Raw genomic sequence first — 19,067 nt, 5'->3', positions numbered from 1 at the left:
AGCCAGGGCTTAAATAAATGTGGGACCATAAAAGTACTGACACCATCAAGGATCAGTGGGTTTCTAGTTGGGCCATCTGCAGTTTTATTTACACAGTGGAAGATGAAACAGATTACAGTGGTTTCCTGCGTGGCGTTCTCACTTGGGGTTGGCTCTCACAGTGGTGTTTTTGTGTCTGCTTAGGTGTAGCAAACTTAATTAAAAACATATAGATAATATCTTATTTCATAGTGTAATCTTCACATTTTTTTTATCCAAACACAATCTCTGTTGATTCACCCATTGATTATATTCACAGTATGGCCCCTATAGCCAGTGTAGCCAAAGGTAGTGTGGCCACTATTAACTCTTCTCCAGCAGATTGTACCAAGCAGCAGGAAAAACCTGATCACTAGGTGCCCGTGAGGAGGACGTGTAGTCCTAAACAGAGGCCCACAGCACACGACCAACCCATTCATGTCTCTCATCCTTGTCCCCCAGTCTGTGACACACCCACTGAAGAGACGGTAACCATCCTATTTTGGATAGAGCAAAATGTGACTAAATAGTTTAGACCAGGAAGCAAATGTAACAGTGTAGTATTATTCCACTTGCCACAAATGCCACAACTTGCCCTTTGATCTGATACAACACCGTTGTGCCCATTCAGGAAATAAAGTAGCAAGGATAGATCAGAGACTCCTTGTCTTCTTAAAAACGCAACACAACGCAGAGTCGAGGAGTCTGTTTGGGCTGAACTGTTGCAGCGGGGTGAAGCAGAAACCGGTTACACAAAGTTGCAGTCTTACACGCCTCTCTGCAGCTTCGTTCCTCTTGTTATTCCCCTAAAACCATATCCCCTTAGAGACTGTGTCTGCTCTGAATGTGTGCTAAAGAGTAAAACAGTAAAATGTGAAACATTAAGCATTAGGTCTCTTTCTTCTGAGTCCTTGTTAGTACAAAAACGAATAATCTCCTGTTACTGCTGCTTAATGCAATTTACCGCAACACTTGCATGCACGTACATTTCACACTTTAAAGAGGTCTCAAACAAAGACCTGCTAATTCACTTCTTATGCTTTTGGCATCCTACTTATGTTGCCAGACTTTAATCACATACAAAAAGACAAGATAAGGCAAAATGGCAATGTCCATCTCCGCCTGGTGAGACATCTATAAACTGGTGCTCACTGCTTTGTACTTTTAATGGATTAAAGTTTAGTAGACTGCATCAGTTTGTTGGAAGATGTAATTACACACTAATCAATGTATGTTTATGGGAACAATATGACTGATTGCACCTAAATAGCATCATACCTTAAATTTATGGAGTGACCATAGATATCAGTGCTGATTTTTTCCCCCACAATTGCAAGTTTTCTTCCTTTTACAATAGAATGTCTGATATCTGAAATGAGAGAGTTCAACAGAAACAACAGAAAATTAATTCACCAATGTTGGTATCACTCTTTTTTATGTAAAAATCATTCCCATGAGTGTTATCACTCAGGCATTTTTTCCCAGAATCAGTAAACTAAAACCACAAGAGCATAGACCATTTGCTACGCTGTTTACACTGACAGAGCTGTGACAGACACGAGAGAAAACAGCTATATATTTGTGAAAGGACTGGACAAGCTGAGGTTGTACAAAGCTAAAGGAAAATTTCATGTGCCTTCTCTTCCTCTTGCTATAATGTTTCATAACATATGTCACTCACACCTGTATCTTCATCTTCTATCAGCACAGGCTGCTTTTTCTTCGGAGCTGGCAAGAATGCAGTTATGTTTTTGAAGTATTTAAACTATTACCACGAGACACCAGGAGAGTCAAAGAGAAGCCATAAACTATGCAGATACAGATAACTCTTTCTGCCAGGTTCCTGTCACAAAATCAAAACATCACTGATCGGTATTCTCCTGCATTTCATTCAGTCACATGATGTCATGTGACAAATTCAACATTATATAGTAATATAAGCTTTATGTCAATGAAAATATTTAAATTAACTGTGAATTCCTATGTGTGACATAATATTATTTATTATTCCTCTGTACCAAAGATTTAATCTAATATGTTGCTTTTTGAGCTGAATTCATAGAAAAAAATATTATATTCACAAATATGCACTCTTTAATGTGTAATTGAGTCTTCCAACAACTAATCTTTTTGTAAATTTAGAATTAGTGGCAGTGTTGGCCCGCAATCTTAAATGGAAAATCACCATTCTATTTGGCTTTTATGTGTGTGGCACCACACACATAAAAGTTTTGAGTTTGTGTGCGATGGAGGTTTTTTTAATTCATATCTGCACCTCCAGAAACCAAATATGAAAGATCAGGCTTGCAACTACTGTTTCTATCTGTTCATGTTTCTAAAGTAGAATCACTGTTGCAGTCACTCTGAAGGCTCTTTAGGCTGGTTTCCAGATTTGCTTTGCATTTTTGGCTTTATGTTCATATGTTAACAAGTACAAGAAAGATCGTATCCCCCTTAAACTTTAACTTCAAGTTTAATGTGTAATACATTCCTTTCTTTAATTTCGAGCCCAACACTGCTCTGAAATGAGCTTCATGACTCATCAACTTGGTTTCCTTTAAAGCCTCCTCCAGAGTAAATAGCTAAATATCTCCTTTTGTACCTTCTAACAGAAAACAGAAGAATACATTTAATTCAACATTCAAACAGGTATAGTGTTGTTTATGGGAAAAAAAAACCCATTAGATATGTCATGTTTTATGATTTATAACCTGAATGAAACATAAAACTTCAGAGATAAGGACCTACATCCAGACATGCCTCATCTTGTCTTTGCTCTTGAACTGATCCTGTTCCTCATCGCTTTATCTTAGCCATTAGAGGCTTACATTTAAAATCAACAAGCTTTCTAAACTTGAAGCTGAAACTTTGATTAAAGTTCACAACTGCTGCTGCTGTTAGCAGGAAAATGACAACATAGAGACCTCTCAGCTATATGAATGTGATGAGTGATGTGCAACAGTCTGAAACAGAAACTGAATGAGAAAGATCTTGTTAGAAATGTAAAAAAGAGAGGGTTGTTTAGATATCACAGGGAAACTGACATCTATCTCAACAAATGCAATCTAAGCCTGGGACAGCAACAAAGAGACATAAAAGAAAATTAAAGTTTTATATAAAACAAACAAGGAAATGATTTACAACCAATACAGGGAATGAATCCCCTTCTCTAATAAGCATCCATTACTTTAGAGAAAAAAATCATTATTTATCATGGCAGTGAGATCAATATCAGTAAATCAGTATTTATCACATTTCTGTAACTCCTTGTATGTTAGTGTTAGCCAGTCCTCCGTGTCTCAAAATGCTGCTGCACGACTTTTAACTAGAACACAGAAGAAAGAGCATGTTACTCATGATTTATCCTCACAGCAATGGCCAGCTTTCCATTTTAGAGTTCATTATAAAATTATTTTCTTTGTTTTAAAGTGTATAAATAGCGTTGCCCCCATCCTACCTCTTTGAGCTGCTGCACTTCCACTCTCCTTTCCAATTGCTCAGATCAGCTGACCAGCTGTGGATGTGCCAAGCAGACAGGGCTTTTGCTGTATAGCAGCTCCCCAATTCATTTCCATTTCACATTAGACAGACCTCTTCATTTTCAATTTTTAGATTTGCTTTTAAGAGCCATTCTGGCATTTATATTAGATTATTCTCAACCATTCCAAAAATTCTTAAAATCTCACATTAATATTGCAACACTTAAGATACTTAAGATAATTTTACAGTTAAATTTTGTGGCTCGTGGTCCAGAAAGTACTTAAATGTTTTGACGTCCCTGACTTTGGATTTCTTACACAAATTAGTTACTCCAAAAACACAATGAGTAACGATTTTTTTATACTGTTTGCTGTAATACTGTTTTTATCAATAGATAATACAACGTGGCACAGAGCAGGTAAACCCAAGCTGACATATATCCACATATCGCTCTTCACAATCAAAACATCTGGATAATCCTTAGCCTTGCAACTTTCAGTGTTTATTTAAATGGGATTAACCTGCAAGTGATGCATGTGTAAATCTCACTCCAACAAGTGCATCTAAAAGTGTTGAGGGAGGGGAGCCACATGTAATGAATGTAATAATCCAACTATATAATGAGAAACAGCAATAATAAAACACAGTTGTTACCTTGCTCAGTCGTGGATCTAGAAAATTTTCCAGGTGAGGGGGCAAGACGTCTAGACAGGGTGGCACATACCTCTTCAGTGAGGTATGTGAAAATCCCCTATATGTAAATGGAGTCAACAAAGTACCCACAAAAACACTATTTCTTGAATCATCTAAGAAATGGTCTGTATTTGTATAGCGCTTTACTAGTCCCTAAAGCGCTTTACACATTCAGTTATCCACCCATTCACACACTGGTGATGGCAAGCGACATGTAGCCACAGCTGCCCTGGGGCGCACTGACAGAGGCGAGGCTGCCGAACACTGGCGCCACTGGGCCCTCTGACCACCACCAGTAGGCAACAGGTGAAGTGTCTTGCCCAAGGACACAACGACCGAGACTGTCCAAGCCGAGGCCACCGGCAACCTTCCGATTACAAGGCAAACTCCCAACTCTTGAGCCACGATCGCCCAAAGGTTACAAGCGGCATTTGTACAAACAAGCAATTAGTTATTAACACCCAAACACTTTTCTGACTGAAATGAGTAGTAGCAACAGTGCTGTATAAATAAAAATGAATTGAATTGAATAGCAATAAATAGTAACTTCATTGTCTTCATGAGTAGATTTAAGCTAAATGCTAACTGTGGTGTGACAATATGCCCACAACCAGCTGGCCAAGTTCAATGCCCTATCGTGTAGTTATAAGTGTAGTGCAGTGTAGAGAAGCTCTTCCTCAACCATGATTTGATCAAAAATTTTGGCCAGTTAGCTTTCCTGTCCCCTGATGTCAAAACAGACAAACCAACCGACAGACAAATGGGCACCAGACTTAAAAGATACCTCAGCTGCACTTCTTCAACGATAAGGCTGAAACGCTGCTGTGTGAGATAAATTTAGAATGTTTGATATCTTTTCCAGATCTTACAGGATAGAAATGCATGTGTGTCACCTGACTCATTGTGAATTAGCCCCAGAGGTTCAAGCGTGCATACCACAGTTTGTTTTGTAGTACTGTGTTACTATTGTCATTCAATCAGTGCAGTACTGGCTGCTCTGATGCACTGATAACACAATCTCCCCATCAGAGGCAGCATAGTAACAGCAAACAGAAAGAGCTCCAGCACCACATGAAAAGAGATAAATGCAAGCCTAAGCTTGCCTGTTATGTAAGACTGAGATAGTTGATAGTGGGAATCTATACTGGTACTTCACACTTTTATACTGTACTCTGGGAACTTTGCCAGGCCTATGTGACCTTTTAAGGTGCATCTATTAATTGATCTTAATAGATGCATGAAGTTTCTTGTTATAGCGTTTTTGTTATAGACACAGACAGTACCTGAAAAAAAAATAGCTTCCTGTACAAAATGCCTTAAAATGGCATGAACACATATGAATTCCTAATGAGTTCATAGTGTCATTGCTGGTTTCACATCTTGTTGAACACAACATAATGTGCAGTTTGAAAAAGAGGATTCCAGTAAGAATAAAATAGTCGACATAGTATGAAGCAGGGTATGCTTTAGGGTGTGGCTATTTTTGATGGACAATCCGCTGCTGCATGAGCATGCAGTGCTCCTTGGTTTCTCAGTCAGATCCACCTCTCACGCATCACATCCAGCTTTCGAGACGTCAAGGTGGAAATGACCAGAATGCTCAACTTGGTTGACATCACACTGGCTATTTTCATTGTTTAAATTCAGTCCATGTCACTCATCTGGATGTACAATATCATATTTTGCAAAATCTTCAACGATTTTTTTCTTTTTCATTATAATACCATGTGTTATACCTGCAGCACAAAATGTCTTGTCGCAGTGTAAAAGTGACAAAATATATGTCTTTAAATAGTAGCAATTAGTGGCAATCATTGCAGGAAATACTTAAAGGTTAAAAGGTAAATGATTGATATTTGAGCTGAAAATATCGACTATATATATACTAGTTACCTAAAGAGTGTCCCTACACACACACACACACACACACACACACACACACACAAATAACGATTCTGCACTTTGTTGTTTTTGGTTTCCAGTTCTGGCATGAAACAACCTGGAGGTGCTCCATGCTCAAAGGGGGAAAAACATGTATGGGAACGTTAAGTTCTCTCTCTCATCTTTGCTGTGAGATTCATATCTACTTCTATGACTGTCGTATGTGTGTTACACAACTAACTCAGCTTGTGCCTCAGGCTCATTATTAAATCACTCCATGTAAAGGACAAGGGGTCAAACAACTCCTGTCGTTTTTAATATATTTATATTTAATATATTTTTTGTTGTATTATGTACAATGCTGTACAAAAGTATCCCCCCCCCCCCCCCCTCTTGATATAATGCAGATAAAATGATAAAATGTCATTTTTAAATTATTATTTCATTTATGTTTCAGTGGTGAGGCTTCCCAGGAGTGGCCAGCTTATCAAAATTACTGACACTGACAAAATCCAGTGCTGATCAAAAAGAACACCAAGACATATCTCACATTTGTCAAACAAACAAACAAAAAAACCCTTCTTCATCTTGATGTTCCTCAAGACCTTTGGGAAAATATTCTGTGCAGTGCAAAACAAAAATTGAATTTTTTGGAAGCTTTAAGTCCTATTACATCTGGCTTAAGAACATCACACCAACACGCAAACATGGTGCTGGTAGTGTGATGGTGTGGGGTTACTTTATTGCTTTAGGACCTGAATGACTTGCTCTATCAGTGATTGGAAACACATCAGCAAGTCTACCTCTTATTAACTTCAAAAAGCAGTGTTAAGGACTGTAACAGTGTGTGCAGAAACTTGAAAATGTCTTTATATAAATAAATAAATGTGTAGCAGTTTTGTTGAAAGATTTTGTTCATCAAAACTAAGGAGTGTTGAAGTGTGATAGGGTATGAGTACTCTCATTAGAATGAGGTATCTGAGCAGCCAACCAATGCATGATCCGCATCAGTGCTTCGAGACTAGCAAGTGTCACATGTCTTATATCGCAATAATCAGCATACCATGAAAACGTGATTTGTAGAAAATAATGGACAGAGTCAAATGACACACCACACCGATAACTTGACAACCATCAGCGTACTACAGAAGTGGCATTACGGGAATGTTTAAATGCTTACAGCACGCTACTTAAATATGACACTATCCTATTGACATTCCAAACGCAACCTTACACAACGTTAATTTGTATTGATGTGAAACAGTAACATCAGTGATAATGTGAAAGGAAAAATAAAGACACAGTCAGCGCGACTGGCACAGAGACAAATATCCTATTCAAAGTCAATGTCGTTTTTTTTTTGTTTGTTTATTTAATTTTTACACAGTGCAAACAACGAGAAAATGCTGCTAAATGTTCACTGGTAACATTTGAGTCAACTGAGCATGGAAAATGTGAAGGGATGTGAATGGGTGAATGATAAGTATACAAAGATAAGTAAAGGACTGATAATAATGACTGGTGTTTCCATCCGGCAGCCTGCATGGTGTAAAATGTGTTTTGTTTCATGTAAAAACATTTGCCCTTACTGATGAACTCATCTAAAATTACAACCTGACTCTGTAGTACACCTCAGCTCTACATCTTACAAGCTTGTGTTTGTTTTAAGTACCAGCAACTTCATTTTCAGTGTAACAGTCAGTTGACATTTCCTGATAACTGTTTTCTAAGAAACAGTGTGTGCCCATATGGGGTTTATGGTTACAAGGACGGTGAAAGTTTACAAGGACCTCTGAAAGTAACAGGGAAAAAAACCTACATTATTTCTCCTAACAGCTGTCTGTGAAAAAGAGACATGTCACTTTTGGTCTCACACATTTCTGCTGTAAACTTATGCACATTACTTGGTGTAAAATTATACTAGCGCAGGAAAGGAGTGGAAAACAGCTTTCACATTTCTTATAAAAGATCATTATGCATTATGCCTCATAAGAATCAAAAGGTCAAAAGGTTTTATTTCAGACTCCTGGTACTTAGATGAAATGCAAAGACAAAAAAGCCACCTACACACAAGGAAGACACGGGGAACCTAGTCAGACAAGGAAGTGCCTCCAGTGACTCCTTAGCATTGGATTTTTTTAAAACTGTAAGGAAGGTAAATCTGTCACAAACTGTCACTCTCTGCAGTGGATTCAAGAAGAAGGGTATTTGTAAGTATGTTAGAAGTTAGGGTGATGTGTCTTTACATGAAGTTTCAGAAATGTTGGCAAAAAGTACATACTTTTACCATGAGGCACTTTCATGACCTCAGCACTTTTTCACAGATTTTGTCAACAGAGTCACGCATCAGTACTACATCAGGGCTGCAGGCAGGTCGACCAGCTCTCATATTAGCCCCACTCATCAACTCTAGATGGACTGAGTGGTTATCAAATGTGTAGAGATTAAAATGTTGAATGCTTTTAACTGACTCTGTGATTTGCAGCCCTGCTTAGAGCTTCAGAAGTAAATTGCGAAACACCAAAAACACATCCATCAACAAAATTGAAATGAACTGTCACAGAGTGCAAGAGCATTTACCTGCAGGCTTTAATAAGTTGCTTTGAGCCTTAGGCAGCTGCCGTGTATAAGAAAATGAGCCAAACAGTTGAAAAGTGAAAAAAAGAACAAAAATAGTTTTGTGAGGGTTTTTGAACTGTATATTTTTCAATAAAGAATAATTTAAAAAAATGTTGAAAAATATAGATCACAGTTTGGCGTAAAAAAAATGTATTAAAACTACCACATGATGGCACTATGACAAAATAAAGTTACTTATTGTCGTTATTATAGTTAAACTGCAGAGGGCAACATTTCTTTCTATGCAACATAAATTCACACTAACAGCACAAAGCCCTGCAAGCAATATTCAGCTATCTGTTACAATGCAACCAGAATCTGAAGAACAAATATCCTGATGATTTTTGATTTTCTGTTCTATGATAAATTGGTGTAGCTGCCCCAAAATGGCATAACATTGTGTTTCTATTCATAGACAGGAGATCAACACTCACAAAGACCATGAAAGGCTGCATTTTCATAGGAGTCCATACGCTTGATTAGCTGATCATCAACAAGTGTGATCTCCTATATATACTGTAAGCAGGAGTATATGTAGTTTGCTGATCTGGAACATTCAGGTCTGTGTTAACACAATGCAAGACTCTTCATAGGCAGTTCACCCAAAAGAGGTTCTACAGCAGCGGTCCCCAACCCCTGGGCCTCGGACCGGTACCGATCCGTGAGTCGTTTGGTACCAGGCCGTGAGAGTTAAGGCTGAGGTATGAAATGTATGGTTTTCAGGGTTTTTATCGGTTTTCAGCGTTATTTTGTTATCGTTTTTATCGTTAACTCGGTTTTCCTGGGTCTTTTCACGTGTGTTATGAATAAATCTTCTTTTTTTCGGTACCGGTACTAGTTTTATTTTGTTGTATTTATCCGCGACACCTTAAAGGCCGGTCCGTGAAAATATTGTCAGGCATAAACCGGTCCGTGGCGCAAAAAAGGTTGGGGACCGCTGTTCTACAGGATTTAGTTTGAATGCTAAATATTAAACCTATGAGAGAACAATTATAAAACAAGCCTGAATATATTGGACTTGTTGGAAGGGTTACCAGAAGAAAGCTTCTCTCTATTAGGAGCATGACAACATAGCATAGATTTGAAAACTTTGATTTGAATAAATCAAAAGACTTCTGGAACAGTGTTGTTTGGGGACACCAGCCACAGGACACATTGAGTCAACCATGAACTCTTCTGTATACCAGTAGAATGTGAGGCCAGGTAAAGCTTTTTTTTCAGCAGGCAAAGTTACTGAAATAAGAAAGAATCAAAGAGTTGTAATCATCCAATCAAAGTGCAGAAGATAGCTGTGCACAAAAGAATACCTTCAAACCTTAACAAACTGAAGCAACGTAATGAATGCATTGGTACTGTATATGGAGAGAGTTCTGTAGAGCCACTTGGTTGTTGTCACCTAGAGGTGTTTGTGCGAATACTAATTGGAGGACATGAAAGAGTCCCATTGATGACGGAGCACAATAGGGAAGCAACACCAGCAAAAACAGAAGAATCCCATCATTTAATCTTTTTTTCCACATTGGACGCTGTTTGTGTGTCTCCTGCCTGCTGTCACTGTGTGGAGAACATAACCCTCACAATGCCGCCCTTGTGCCGAGGACCGTGGTGGAATAGGAAACTAGGTCCGACACAGCTTCCTCTCCCACTGCCCCCAGAGCCATGTGGGCAATAACAAAGATGCCTCAATGCGCACTATAGTGCTCTTTGGCAACGACCTTATGGGAAAGGTTAGAATACACAGGCTAACTTGTTGTCTACAGGGTTCAGAGATGGCTCATCACTCGGTGCACTTTATTGTACAATATGTTTTTTGACAGCACAAGAGAATGTAAGAAAAGTGTGCAGATTTGATCAAAGTTAATACTTTTCTTTGTTTTAATGTGTAATATTAAGGTTCTCCTTCTTAAGTGTTCTTAAGAAGCAACACACAAAACTCATCTTTGTATATATTCATTGTTTCTTCAGTCATCTAAAACAGGAATTGAATAAGATTATAGATACTTTGCTATCTGGTAATTGATCAATCAAGACATTGATGGACAATTAATAAACAATTCATTTATTCATGTTCTAAAAGTAACGTCTACCACTGACAGATTTAGTATGTGTCAGCTCAAACAAATCAGATAATGGCATGTTTTACAAATCAGTGTTTGCACCTTGACCTGTAACACCAAAATGTAGAATTTTAGGTGCTAATGCTGGTTTCATTCATAGTTATAATCCTCTGAGAAAACTTTTTGTTGTTCATATTTTGTCTCACATTTAATAAAAACAAAGAAAAAAAGACTATTAACGAAAACAAACACAAAAGCTTGTGAGTATCAGATCTTCGTATGGTTACAAGAGTCACACTGTCGATTACAGAGTGGACCATATGACCAGAGCGAGGGAAGAGAGGGAGTAAGAGTTAGAGACCGATGACAGCTGAACATTTGATGATTGGACAGAGAACCCAACAGAGATAAATAGTAGAGAAACAAAGTCAAGCTTTATCCAGAGAATTTTCTGATTGGACACTGAAAACATTGTGCTGGAGGATGCTGGAGGATGACCGAACGGCTGTATCTTCTCAATTACGCAGGTTTTTGTCTTTGTCTTTGCCAATTTCCGATTTAAAATTTGGGAAACATATTGGACTGTAAAATGTACCACAATTTTTCTTAACTTAAAGTTTTATTGATGATGCCAGGCCATCTGTGACAACAAAATATTATTCTGTTTTCTCATGAAACACAGGAGGAGGAAGAGTGACACCCTTCATAATGAACTGTGCAGTGATTCTTTTATTGATATCAAGGTGCTTCACCTGGTCTTCAGCTTTATATACACCGGAGAGAGCAGGTAAAATCCCATTACTCTCACATGATGGGTGATGTTTTGGCAATGGTTTGCAGTTACATATTCATGTACTGACCTGAGATTACTTTACATACTTGTTAATTTACTGCCTAACGTACGTCATGTTTAATGATGCAATCTGTGAATTTATCTGTGTAACAGAAGAAAATGAATTCATATTTGATGATGTTACCAATATTGCCCAGTATTGAACTCCTGATTGGTTTGTCTTATGTAAAATGCAAATATAGGCTATATTTCATCTTCAGCACAGTATTTATTATGAGGAGAATATTTTTTATCAGTGCAGTGAAGTAAAGAAAAGAATATATGTTACTGTATACAATGTAGACGGCTACTTCTAGTCATAGATGGAGTGGAACTCAATCAGAGCACTTAAAGTGCATCAGGGAGAACTTGGGGGTTTAGTATCTTGCTCAAAGATACTAAACTTTCTGGTTGGTACTGACACGCTATCAATGCAAATATTTTTGCCAAAAAAAGTGTCTTGTGAAGAAAATTTTAAAGCTTTAACCTGAAAGGGTAAAAATCTAACTTTTGCACTGCAGAAAAATTACACTGCACTGCTCGGTGTAGTGCAAACAAGTTGTTCTTTTACCCAAAAAGGTTGTCACATGGGAGGTTGATGTTAGTGTTCTATTTATGATGTTCGATTTTCTTTTGCCCACAGCTTCCAAGAAACTAAAGTATCTTCTTGAGCTGCCTGTGTCTGCAGACGTCACTGGTCAAAGAGGAGATAATGTCACCTTACCATGTATCCTCAGAACCAAACCCAGCCATTACAAGGTTAAATGGACAAAAATTGAACCAGAGAAGGTTGGACCAGAAAATATTATCATGATATCCAATGCACATGAATTCAAGCCATACGGCCATCTTGGACAGCGAGCTTTTCTGCGTAAGGCTCATGCCATGGACGCCTCCCTGCACCTCGGCCGTCTTGAGCTGGAAGATGAAGGCACGTATCGCTGTGAGCTGGTCAATGGCATTGAGGATGAGAGCGTCACCATTACTTTGAGGATTGAAGGTAAAATATTTTTTGTATCTGCTTTTTCAGGATATTGGTACATGTCTGATTATTCGTGTGGTATACACTAGCTAAAAAAGGCTATTTCTGGTAAAATAGTGGTTTGAGCTATTGGTAGGTCATGGGGCAAAAACACACACATGAGAATAAAAATGATTTTTTTTGTAAAGAAAATAAGGTTTACCCATGTTTTTATGGTTCAGCTTGGATATTTTTTTCTCCTGCTTATCAAGAAAAATAGTCTGAGAACCGCTGATGTGAAAGATATACAGGCTATTTTGAAATGTTGTCATAGCTTCATAGGGGCACTCATTTTGCATGGGCAGAGAAAAACCAGCACTGACAGCGGGCCTTCTCTTTGTAGGTGTGGTCTTCCCGTATCAGAGTAAAGATGGCCGTTACAGATTCAATTACCAAGAAGCAAAAGAGGCTTGTGCTGCACAAGATGGCACATTAGCCACATACAGCCAGCTTTACAGAGGTACCCCACACACTGTTCAAAGCATTTATTCCGAATCAACAAGTGCTATCTACTGCTTGTCCAGCTTTATTATTTTGTCTCTTCCTGCAGCTTGGACTGAGGGTTTGGATTGGTGCAACGCAGGTTGGCTCCATGATGGCACTGTTCATTATCCGATTATTCACCCACGACCAGTTTGTGGAGGCGAGTTGCCTTCAGGCATCCGCAGTTATGGCCCAAAAGATAAAAACAATGATCGGTTTGATGCTTTTTGCTTCACTTCGCAGACATCTGGTAAGTTAGGAAACAAACTTTTCTACTCTTCCAGTTTTTTGTGTGGTTAAATATTTTTCAAATCTCAAACTGTTTGAAATATAGAATCACTGATCCAAATGCTATTATTTATTTATGTTGTAATACACTTGTTTAAAATCACAGCATCCTGCGTTTCATTTACAATCCTTCACATAAATTTCTTTTTGGGACACTGTATCTTCAGAAAGAACCAATGAGCAGAAGCCGAGAGAGTCACATAACAAGGCGTGGAAGTATTGAGAGGCTAGTGTGTGTTTGGTCTTCACATGGGAGTTCTTCAAAATAGAAAAGGAATCAAATAATACTAACTCTTTAAGAAATAATTTAACACCAGATAAAGTACAGAATGTCACACAATAGACTGTTTATAAAAGATGGACATAGACATTGTGACCATACCCAGTGGTTTTATATCCTCATTAGCCTTTTGACTCCTGGAATGTTGGTTTTGTGAAACCTAAAACAGCCTATTTTATTTGTGAGGGTGGAGTGTGAAGTTAATTTAACTCACCAAAACTAAAAAACAAGCTTCATGTACCACACAGCAACAAGTTATATTTTGTGTAATTCAATAAAAATGACCCAAGTTGTCTATATCAACACTTAACAAAACAAGTAAATTACTAAAATAGAAAAAAAAACTGTCACTCATCTTACAGCTGTTACCAGTTGAGAAACAGCCTTGTGTGACTTTTCCAAGAAATGCAGGTTTTAGCGCTTTTAAGCTGGCTTCCTCATCCTGCCTTAGGCACTCCTGTAGGCTGTATGCACTCTTGGTTACACTCGTAATTATGAGAAAACAATTCTGAACTTCTATGAGTCAAAGTGACAAAATAAACTGACTCAACCCACAGTACTTTTGATGAATCCTTAGAAAATATAATATTTTTTGTATACAGTTATACAGTGTTTAACAAATTTATTAAACCACCAGAGAAAAAGTCATAAAAACAAGAAAATTCAAAAATCTATGCAGTGATCATTTTAAAAAAGAGTTCCCCCTTTAGAAACCCGAGCAGTGCACCTCAAACACACCCAGATCCCAGAAAGTCACCACACTTTGGATTTCTTGGTGACGCCAGTAGAGCCATGGTCTACAGGGTGTTGCTTCTTAATTTTTTATTGATGATTGTTTATGTTTGAGTGCAGTGATACTGAATCCAGATTCTCAGTAGAAACAATCTGCCCTTTAATACCTACCACACAAAAGCAGTATTGATAGTAGGTGCTGTTGTGACTAGTGATGGGTGAATGAAATGGCTCTTAGAGCCGGGTCTTTGAAGTGAACGATGCGAGCCGGCTCCTTATTGGGAGCCGTGGGTTTTTTTCTTTCTCTTGCCCTCTCTTTCACTTTTTTTTGCTTTACGCTGCAAGTCACCCTTGTGTTTGCGCTGAGCAGAGACGCCAAACAGGGACTTGCGTTTGCGCCCCTCTGCTCAGCGCTGAGCTGAGCTGAGGGGGCGGGGACGGTAGTTACACTCGCAACAGCAGTAGCACACAACAAGAGCAGGAGGGAAAGAAAGACAGCCGGGAGCAACAACAAGAGACAACACCGTCACATTGGAAAGGTACAGTAAAGTAAATGAGTGACACGAAGAAAAGAAGCAAAGTCTGGAACCATTTCAATCGTATTGACAAAACAAAGGCAGAGTGTAGAGTCTACAAGAAAAGGATATCATATAGAGCTCCACAAACAACATGCACAGGCACCTAAGAACTGTCCACCCATCAGTGCAATGGGAAGATAAAACGCAGTCAGTTGAGTGTGATATTAATATTTCTAAATGCCAACCTTTCCCTTAATTAAAGATCTGGGCGTTCTTTTTTTCCCCCTTTTTCCCATATTTTAATTTATATTTTACTGTGTTGTGGTTTGCAGTGTTTTGTGTTGTTTCACTTTAAATTTGTTTAAAAGGAAAAAGCTGAAAATTTAAGTAGTTAAAAGTTGAAATGTATGAAATGTAAATAGTTGGTTTTTGTATTTTATAATTTATTTATTACATTTTATGTGGAGTGAATAAATAAAAGTATATTTACAGTGGCCCCTAGAGACAAAGCACGTACAAACTCCAAAACACAACAGAAGTGCTCCAGGATGCTAGGAGCTGTGTTGAGCTTTTGTTACCTAGTGGCTACACAAGCCAGGAAGTACCAACAATCGGATTGGGTGTGTGGTAGTAACAGGTAAATGAACTTTTTTTTTAAAATTATTTGAATATATATATATATATATATATATATATATATATATATATATATATATATATATATATATATATATATATATAGTGGTGGTAGACAAACAGAAGAAGACGGCCGTAGTGATCGATGTAGCGGTTCCGAATGACAGCAATATCAGGAAGAAGGAACACGAGAAGCTGGAGAAATACCAAGGGCTCAGAGAAGAGCTCGAGAGGATGTGGAGGGTGAAGGTAACGGTGGTCCCCGTGGTAATCGGAGCACTAGGTGCGGTGACTCCCAAGCTAGGCGAGTGGCTCCAGCAGATCCCGGGAACAACATCGGAGATCTCTGTCCAGAAGAGCGCAGTCCTGGGAACAGCTAAGATACTGCGCAGGACCCTCAAGCTCCCAGGCCTCTGGTAGAGGACCCGAGCTTGAAGGATAAACCGCCCGCAGGGGCGTGCTGGGTGTTTATATATATATATATATATATATATATATATATATATATATATATATATATATGTGTGTGTGTGTGTGTGTGTGAGTGTTTGTGTATTAATATTGTGCTTTGGAGTTTGTACGTGTTTCGTCTCTAGGGGTCCCCATAAATATTTATATATAAACATACATAAAGAAAACCACGTTTTTTTACATTACTAATTCCTTTTGTGCATAATTTTATATTGTTGTTGATAATTAATTAATTAAAGCAACAAAACAACCTGAAGAGCCGGTTGGGAGCCGAAAGAGCCAGCTCTTTTTAGTGAGCCGAGCCGAAAGAGCCGGATCTCTAAAAAGAGCCGGAAATCCCATCACTTGTTGTGACATGATGGAAACATGTTCAGTGGGAAAATGCTTGTTTGTCTCTCCAGCTGGAAAGCCCTACTGATACTCCCACTCTTACTGTTGAAAATATGACAGACATGTTTGGACTTGTAAAACAACAAGGACATTTAAATAGTTGCATATTTTCTTTTTGTCAGCATTTAAATAATTACTTATTCTTTATATCTCCTACAAATGTTTCCTGCTCCCACAGGCTCCGTCTTCTACATAGCTGGGGCTTTCTCCTTCGAACAGGCCGGACACACTTGTAAAAATCAGGGAGCTGAGATGGCATTGGTCGGCCAGCTTTATGCTGCCTGGCATTTCCATAACTTTGACCAGTGCGATGCCGGTTGGTTAAAAGATGGCAGTGTTCGGTTTCCCATCAGTAACCCCAGGGAGCGCTGTGGAGGCATTCCAGAGGCAGGAGTACGGTCATTTGGATTCCCAGACAAGAACACACATGTTTATGGGGTCTATTGCTATAGGTAATCCAAAAGCACGAGCAAGAAAGACAGAGAGACCTGAGAGACCACAATACATGTGTATACAGCTTTATATACCAAAAGATTGTCCCAAATAAGAAAGTTCATATCTGAGGCTACAGACACGTTGCACTATTGTTATTTTCAACATTATAGTAAAGTAACTATGAGTGGGTATAATAATGATTAAAAATAACTAAAAGAATGAAAGTTCAAGGAAAGTTCAAGAACTAGTAGATTGCAGGTAAATGTTATAAAATAATGTTTATATGCACAATCATCTATCACTAAGCCTTTAATAATAACAGCTCTGCAAACACGTGATGTGTCTACTTAACATAACTCTTGCTTTTATATGAGCATACTCTAATGAGAATAAACACAAAGGATAAACTGATTTATGTGTAAATTAATGACACATAATTTAATTTGCTGAATAAAAAGATGACCTGTTATCAGTTTGGATGTTTTTGTATATTTTTTTCCTTACTTTCCAAAAATATCTCAGCTGCTGGAGCCTCTGTCCTTATTTATCATAGAGTGCCTGGATGTAGCCTAACTTTAAAATACTCATTTTTGACATGCATCTAGATGCCATCAGTCGTTGGAATATAAATGAAGAAAGGAGTAGCCTCTTTCTAAACTGCACAGATAAGGTCATGATGTCAAGTTGTTAATGATTTAAAGTAGCAGCAACCAGTTAAATTGCAGTTTACTGTTAAGTTTTCAGTTTCAGTTTAGCTGCTAGGTTTCAATGTGGGTCCAAGGGTGCCAGGGAAAGCTTCCTGCCTCAACAATGCATTGAAAGAAAATATTAAAGCAAGGAGGGACTTATTTAATGAGCCTTGCAATAGAAGTTAAAATAACAGGAATTATACATTTTTACACATATTTATGAAAAATATATAAAATAAAATAAAATATAGCAGTGATCTGCTTTCCTATTAAATCTCTAATGAGTACCGAGACAACCTGGTAGCTTTATGCATTTGTCTACATGAAATTTCTCTGATTTCAGGGTTGGTACTTTCCCTCATCTAAAGAAATACCAAAATTAAAGGGAATCACTGATGTCCCCTTCAAGAAAACGTTAACATAGTTTCCACATGGTGTTTAAATCAGTTAGACATGTTAGAAAACAAAACAAACTGCATCTGATTAAATCTGGAGCTAGTGTGACTCACGCTTTAATGTGACCTTATCTACATGTAAACTGTATCTATACATTCTTAAGTGATATAAAAAGAAATTTCCAAAGAAGTTCCCACCTCTTCCTCTTATCTCTGCCTTCAAGCAAGAAAACAACAACAGATGAACCAGTCCTGTGAACACAGAAGAAAAGGAAGAGCCCAAACAAAAGGGTTACTCCAGGACAGTCCCACTGTCCTGGAGTAACCCTTTTGGCCCACAACATATTACCCACAACATAATCGTGTTTCACCTTTATTAAAGGTGGCCCACAACATATTACTCCATATTGTTTGGATCAATGGATAAATTTGTCATCAGTGGGCAATCAGTGGGCAATCCTATGGCTACAAATGAGAGAAACTTAAATATTCACACTGTTTTTGAGACATAACGTCTTTAGCAATAAACCACTTGACAACAACGCTGATCATGTTTGGGGTTTTTTTTTTTGTTGCTTTTTTATGTTCACTGTATTTAATGTTGTGGTTAGTTTCGTTTGCTATTATAACTAATATTACATGGAAGATATTTCTCAGTTGCAAGATTCTTCAAATTCAAATATTGTATCGCAAAATATACAGTTGACTCACAGTCAAGTGAGTAGCCAAGTCTAAGCAAAGAATTTCCAAATCTTCGTTGCAATCTTGCTTGTTGTGTTGACAATTTAATCACATTGTCTAAAGACTAACACTACACATTGCCTTGACTTACCATTTTTAAGTTTGCTTTTCAAGCCCACACATTTTTTTGTAACCTATAAGGATCTTGCTACAGAGTATACCACATAATTTCCTTTTATCTGAGATGCACTGCAATTTGAGATCTACTACCCACTTTCAGTGAAAACAGAACGCACATGAAATCCCTTTTTTAATAAAGGTGAAAGGTGAAACAAGATTGTGTGTTTGGAAATCAGCAAAGTTATAGCAGCTTCAAGAGCAATTTATAAAAGTAAAAAAATGTGTCCATTTAATGAGCAGTTACATGCTCTTTCTCCTGGTAAAGAAGCATTGTGCTATATTAGAACA

The 19,067-nt window shown here is 38.0% G+C and overlaps 1 protein-coding gene across 1 annotated transcript; it reads left to right on the top strand.

Annotated features, from left to right (window-relative positions):
- Positions 1-11,099: 11,099 nt before the first annotated feature.
- On the top strand, positions 11,100-17,306 carry hapln2 (hyaluronan and proteoglycan link protein 2). The gene is made up of 6 exons (XM_026184374.2): positions 11,100-11,275; positions 11,431-11,535; positions 12,224-12,580; positions 12,945-13,061; positions 13,152-13,334; positions 16,578-17,306. The coding sequence occupies exons 1-6, from the start codon at positions 11,242-11,244 to the stop codon at positions 16,853-16,855; spliced, it is 1,074 nt and encodes a 357-aa protein (XP_026040159.1). The 5' UTR covers positions 11,100-11,241; the 3' UTR covers positions 16,856-17,306.
- The last annotated feature ends 1,761 nt before the right edge of the window (positions 17,307-19,067 follow it).

This window comes from Astatotilapia calliptera, chromosome 11 (assembly GCF_964374335.1).
Source record: "Astatotilapia calliptera chromosome 11, fAstCal68.1, whole genome shotgun sequence".
Lineage (NCBI taxonomy): Eukaryota > Metazoa > Chordata > Actinopteri > Cichliformes > Cichlidae > Astatotilapia > Astatotilapia calliptera.
The sequence above is the reverse complement of the archived record's forward strand: the minus strand, read 5'-3'. Positions and strand labels throughout refer to the sequence as shown.

Bases quoted from the DNA above. Each gene is read 5' to 3' on its own strand.
- hapln2 (XM_026184374.2), top strand. From the start codon at position 11,242: ATGACCGAACGGCTGTATCTTCTCAATTACGCAG. The intron at 12,581-12,944 runs GTAAAATATTTT...TTCTCTTTGTAG, and splicing joins CATTACTTTGAGGATTGAAG to GTGTGGTCTTCCCGTATCAG. The intron at 13,062-13,151 runs GTACCCCACACA...CTCTTCCTGCAG, and splicing joins ATACAGCCAGCTTTACAGAG to CTTGGACTGAGGGTTTGGAT.